Genomic DNA, 5,876 nt, shown 5'->3' with positions numbered 1-5,876 from the left:
CCCAGCTCCGCACCTTGCACGCAGGTCTTGAGCGTCTCCGGGTCGGTGACGGCCTGGGGCTGGCTCCCGCCGCCCACATTCCGGGCCTCGCCCAGCGGCTTCTTGGTCTCGCCCCAGAGGTTGGAGCCGCCGTGCATGCTGGGGATGTTGAGGACGGCGACCCCCGACAGGGCTCCACTCAGGTCCAGGGGCTGCTCACAGCACTGGTGAGGGGGGGGGGGGGGGGAGAGCCCTCGTTACCCCCCGGGGACCTCCTTAAACCAGCCCCCACCCGGCACTCGCCCGGCCCATGCGCCAGCCCTGGGCTCTGCCAGCAGGGGGCGCTGGGGGGGAGGCTGGAGCGCCAGCTGGGGGGGTCCCAGCTCCTCCAGCCCTGGGCTCTGCCAGCAGGGGGCACTGGGGGGGGGGGGCAGGAGTGCCGGCTGGGGGGAGGGGGGGGCTCCCAGCTCCTCCAGCTCTGGGCTCTGCCAGCAGGGGGCACTGGGGGGGGCAGGAGTGCGAGCTGGGGGGGAGCTCACCTCAATAGTCAGATATTCCTTGAGCTTTTTGCAGGTGGCGAAGATGGTCTCGGACGTGGCAAATTCAAAATACCAGAGTTTGTTCTTCATCCTGGAGAGGAACCAGAGCCCCACAAACCCCGGTGGAAAACAGAACAAACCAAACCACAGAAGGGGGCGCCGTGGGGAGTGCGTGCCTGGCTGCTCCCGTCCCAGCAGGGGGCGCTGTGGGGGGCCAGGGTGATGGCTGTGGCTCCCGGCCCATCTCAGCAGGGGAGGTGTCGGGGGAGGGGTCACCAATACGATGGGCGAGGACCTGGCTACAGACCCAGAGTCGCTGCCCCCCAAGGGCCCCCCAAGCCCCAGCCAGGATCCACATGGACACCAGGGCCCCACCAGGATACAGCCCCTGCCCCCCCCACCCGCTAGCCTTGCCTGGCTGGCCCCCACCCACCAGCCTGCCCCAGGCCGCCCCCCCCTCCCCCGTGCTCACCGGCTGTTGAATTTCTCGGGGTACTTCTCCCGCATGAGGTGGAAGCGGTGAGCAATGGAGGCGTCCTGGGGACGAGACAGACGCAGTCAGAGCCCAGCAGCCCCCCCCTCCCCCCCGTGGTTCCTAGGCTGGCCAGACGGGGGGGGGGATGCCGAGCGGGGCTCTGCCCTGCCCCCCCCAACCACCCCACCCCAGTGCCCAGCCCCCCGGCCGTACCACGCCGATGGAGAAGTAGTTGTTGATGATCTCGTAGGGGACGGGGTCCCCCTTCTCCGCGGGGTTCTCGGGGGTCACCTGCACCAGCCACCGGTCCATGGGCAAGAGGCTGCTGCTCTCCATGTCCTTCAGGATCTTCCGCAGGTTCTCCCCATCGTAGCCTGAGGGGGGCAGGGGTCAGTGCCAGGTGCGGGCAGGGGGCACCTGGCTGGACGGGGCCATAGGGCTGAGCTGGGGGGGCCAGGCTAGGCAGCCCCATAGGCCCAGCTCCCCCCCGCCGGGTGTCACTCACCTCCTCCCCAGCGCAGGCACCGCGCCAGGTCGTTGCCGGTGCCCAGCGGGAGCACGGCCACCGGGGGGCGCCGGGGCAGGTTGGCTTTATCTACAAAGAGAGGGGGATGGTCAGCGGGGGGGGGCCAGGCTCCTTGGCCCCATTTCCTGCCCCTCCCCCCTCCTGCTTCCACCTACCGATGGCATCCAGGATCCAGCCCACGGTGCCGTCCCCCCCACAGACCAGGATCCGGAAATCCGGCACGTCCCGGAAAAAGTTCAGCCTGAGAACAGAGACACGGAGCTAGGTCAGCACCGGGGCCCGGACTCCCCCCCCTTCCCTGCCAGATCCTCCCCAAGAGTTCATTAAACCCTGACCCGCCCTGGGGACCCCCCAGCTCTGCCGGTGCCCCTCACTCCCGACCCGCAGCCCCCTGCTAGCCCAGCCCTGAGCTCCTCCTCACCCCCAGCTCTGCCGGTGCCCCTCACTCCCGACCCGCAGCCCCTGCTACCCCAGCCCTAGGGGCCACCACACCCCTCACTCAGCCGATGCCCTTTGACCCTCGCCCCACCCCATTCATGCTGTGGAGCTGCCCCGTGGCGTTGCAATGTGGGCAAGAGTCCACTAGGGGGCAGAGCCGAGACCCACCAGCGAAAGGCCGCAGGGCCCCGAATTCTCACTCACCCGGGGGCCGGACCCCCCTTCATCAGGTTGTAAACCTGCCGCGGGTTGAGGAGATACTGGAACTTCCGGAGCACCCTGGTCATGGAGACGAGGGGAGGGGTTCAGGAGCAGTGCCGACAAGCCTAGAACCCATCAGGCATCGCCCTGGACACCCCCGCCCTCCCCCAGACAGTCTAGATCATAGGGGGGTGCAGGGTAGCCTTGGGGGCTGGAGGGGGGAGCAGCTGTCCAGGGCATGTCCATTAGACCAGGGTGTAGCAATCACATTATGGTAACGAGACTGTCGCCCGGCAATCTCGGAACAACCCTCCCAAACCCGCCTCCACCCGTCACACAAGATGGGGAAACTGAGGCCCAGACAGGCAGAGAGACTTGCCCGAGGTCACACAGAGAGCTGGGAAGAGAACTCAGGAGTCCTGTGTGACGAAGTGGGACTGTTCTTAATGTTTCCTCTGAATACTGTGTGGCTGCCTCAGTTTCCCCTATGCATTTCTTATGTCTCTAGGTGGTGGGGAAAGGCCAGTGTGCATAAATCACTGACACTCTGTCTCCCTGGCAACAAATGGCCAGGGCCCTTCCCCGCCCCCAAGGAAATAGCTAAAGGTGAACAAAGAGATCAGGTGACCTCCTGGCCCAGGAAAGAGACAAAGCCGAGAGAAGGAGGGGCTGGAGGGGGTTTCAGAGTTGGAGCTACCTGGGGACTAGGCGTGAGGGCAGACGTGGGTGTCTGGCTCTCTGAACCCCAGAATGGACCCGGCAGAGGGGTCCTGTTCGCTGGACCTACAAGCTCTGTTTTAGACCGTGTTCCTGTCATCTAATAAACCTCTGTTTTACTGGCTGGCTGAGAGTCACGTCTGACTGCGAAGTGGGGGTGCAGGACCCTCTGGCTTCCCCAGGACCCCGCCTGGGCGGACTCGCTGTGGGAAGCGCACGGAGGGGCATATGCTGAATGCTCCCAGGAGAGACCCAGGAGGTGAAGCCGTGTGAGCTTCTTGCCCTGAAGACAGTCTGCTCCAAGGGAGAGGAGGCTCCCCAAAGTCCTGACTGACTTTGTGGGGAGCAGTTCCAGAGCATCGCCCGGGGACTCCGTGACATCCTGCCTCCCCACCCCCCCCGCCCCATGTCTAACCATTAGACCCCACCCTTCTCGCACTGCCCGAGTCCTGGCTCCCAAGAGCCCCCTCTGCTAGACCCCCCCTCTCTTACCTCTCCCCCTGTTTCCCGCCGCTCTTGGGGTTGACGAAGACCAGGAGGGGGTGGGTGTCGGGCACCGGGATGATCTGCAGAGCGGGGAAAAGGGGAAATGAAAGGAGGAGACGCGAGCGAGTCGCGAGCGCTGGCCGGAGCAAACCGCAGCCGGGTTCCAGCAGCCGCCGCACGGCCGAAGCGGGGATCCGCGGCGCGGGCCGAGGGCTGGGGGGGAGCAGGGCCACGCCTGGGCGCGCGCGGGAAGAAGTGCACGTGGTGGGATCTGCACCTGCCCAGCTGATGCCAAGTGCGCAGGCTGGGGCCAAGTTGCATGGTCACCTTCTGCCACCAGAGGGAGCCACTGTGCCCCGTATGAGCCAATAGTGAGCGCCCTCGGTGTGTACGGACCACTGTGAAGGGGGGTCGGGGAGCCTGGGGCGGGGGGGAGCCCGGGGCTGGGCTGGCAGGGGCTGCGGGTCAGGAGTGAGGGGCACCGGACAGGAATAGCTGACCTGGGGCGCAGGGGGGTTGTTACCTCGTTCTGGGCAGGGATAAACTCCCTCATTTTTTGAAATCCCGGCCCCACCCCCGCCCGGGACCCTGCCGTGGGGCCTCGCCCAGGGTCTATTGGCGGTGGCCGCGCCCCGCCGGTGCCAGCCGAAGAGCCGCGCGGTTGGGGGGTCGCCCCCACTCACCCGCAGCGCCTGGCCCTCGGGCGTGGTGCAGGGCTGCGGCGTCTCCTCCATCAGGGTCCCGCCTTCGCTCTTCTGGCTGTTCTGTCTCTCCTGGAACCCAGAGCCGGGGCGTCACCTGGGGGCAGGGGCCTGGAGCCCTGGGAGAGGAACCAGCAGCCCCCAGGGGCGCCGTGGGATCCAGGGGCAGAGCTGCTGCTTTGGGGTCAAAGCCCAGTGGGGCACAGAGCCCCTCACCGGTGGCTTCTGGTCCCTCCCCAGCGGGGGAACTCCCCAGCCTGGTGGTGCCCGGACTGGGCCATACAGCCCTAGCCAGGGGCTCGGGGCTGGGCGCGCCGCCCGCGGGGACGCACTCACCAGCACCACAGGGTAGATGGCCGAAGGGGGCAGGATGTGGTCCCGCAGGGCCCCGCAGTCGCAGGTCGGGGGCACGCTGGGCTGGCACTCCTCGTGGATCTGGGGGAGACGGGGGTTAGCGCGGCGCATGCTCCTGGCCCCACCTCCCCGAAGCCGCCCCCAGCCCCCGGCCGAGCGACAGGGGCACCGGGGGGGGGGGACGGGGGGGGGTCGCACCCACCTTGAGGTGGCACCAGACGCAGTGAAGCCCCGTCAGGCTCTGGAAACTCTTGATCTTCTTCTGACACTTGTCGCACTTGCTGGCCTCGCAGCCGCCCTTCACCCACACGTGGCTCTGCGCCTGGGGGGGGCAGCAGTGAGCTACGGGGGTGGGAGCCAGGACGCCTGGGTTCTCGCCTGGCTCTGGGAGGGGAGTGGGAACTGGTGGGTTAGAGCAGAGGGGCTGGGAGCCAGGATGCCTGGGTTCTCTCCTGGCTCTGGGAGGGGAATGGGGTCTAGTGGCTTAGAGCTGGGGGGTGAGGTGGGCTGGGAGCCAGAACTCCTGGGTTCTCTCCTGGCTCTAGGAGGGGAGTGGGGTCTAGTGGCTTAGAGCGGGGGGTGAGGTGGGCTGGGAGACAGAACTCCTGGGTTCTCTCCCTGGCTCAGGGAGGGGAGGGGAGTCTAGTGGTTTACAGGGGGGTGGGGGAGGGCTGTGAGTCAGTGGCAATTCCCTTTCGTGCGCCGTGCCTCGGTTTCCCCGTCTGTACAATGGGGTCGGCGAGCACGTGGCAGGCGCTTGGGGGCGGAGGATGGTTCTGGGGACCAGGGGCCATCGCGCCGGGACGTGGCCAGACAGACCCGGGGGGTCCCTGCCCCCCACTCACACTGGTGTCCTTGCGGGACTTGGCGTAGGTGCTGATGCAGCTGAGGGGCGCCCGGCGGGCGCAGCGCTCGTGGGCCGTGAACTTGCAGACTGGAGGCAGAAAAGGGAGGTTAGTGACCAGGGAGGAGGGCATGAGCTGGCCAGGGGCGGGGCTTAGCTGCTCCTCTAGCCCCACCCCCATTCTCCCCCCCCCAGAACCCCTTAAAGGTCCTGCTCAATGATTGGCTGGGCTTAGAGTGGACCAGCCAATCACACCTGACTGGAAGGAGGGGGGCGGTGGTTAGGCCACTGCCCCGCCCACCGGGCCACCAGCCAGCCAATGGCAGTTTGAGCAGAGGACACAATGCTGATTTGCTTGTTTCTCATTGGCTGAGTGAGAGGTGGGCGGGGTCGCTCCAGGCTGAGGCCCCCCCCATCCCCACACTACTCACAGCGCCCCCTGGGCACCTTTCCCTGGCTTGTGACTATTTCTCCAGGGGGGCCGAGGTGGGGGGGATCCCCCTTCCCTGGCCATGCCCGTGTCAGGGGGAGGGGGGCGGAGGGGGGGGCCATGCCCGTGTCAGGGGGGCAGAGGGGATCCCCCACCATGTCCATGTCAGGGGGAAGGGGCAGAGGG

The 5,876-nt window shown here is 67.1% G+C and overlaps 1 protein-coding gene across 1 annotated transcript in view; it reads right to left on the bottom strand.

The window, feature by feature from the left end:
* DGKA (diacylglycerol kinase alpha) overlaps nucleotides 1–5,876 on the bottom strand; it is a gene marked incomplete in the record, with an annotated part of 13,709 nt that overhangs the window by 2,018 nt on the left and 5,815 nt on the right. The window contains 12 exon segments of the mRNA XM_034792861.1: nucleotides 14–203; nucleotides 519–609; nucleotides 991–1,055; nucleotides 1,207–1,367; nucleotides 1,499–1,588; nucleotides 1,675–1,760; nucleotides 2,162–2,236; nucleotides 3,368–3,441; nucleotides 4,045–4,134; nucleotides 4,399–4,497; nucleotides 4,619–4,738; nucleotides 5,262–5,350. Coding sequence (XP_034648752.1) covers nucleotides 14–203; nucleotides 519–609; nucleotides 991–1,055; nucleotides 1,207–1,367; nucleotides 1,499–1,588; nucleotides 1,675–1,760; nucleotides 2,162–2,236; nucleotides 3,368–3,441; nucleotides 4,045–4,134; nucleotides 4,399–4,497; nucleotides 4,619–4,738; nucleotides 5,262–5,350 — 1,230 coding nt within the window.

This window comes from Trachemys scripta, chromosome 16, assembly GCF_013100865.1.
Source record: "Trachemys scripta elegans isolate TJP31775 chromosome 16, CAS_Tse_1.0, whole genome shotgun sequence".
Lineage (NCBI taxonomy): Eukaryota > Metazoa > Chordata > Testudines > Emydidae > Trachemys > Trachemys scripta.
This window is presented reverse-complemented; position numbering and strand designations above follow the sequence as displayed.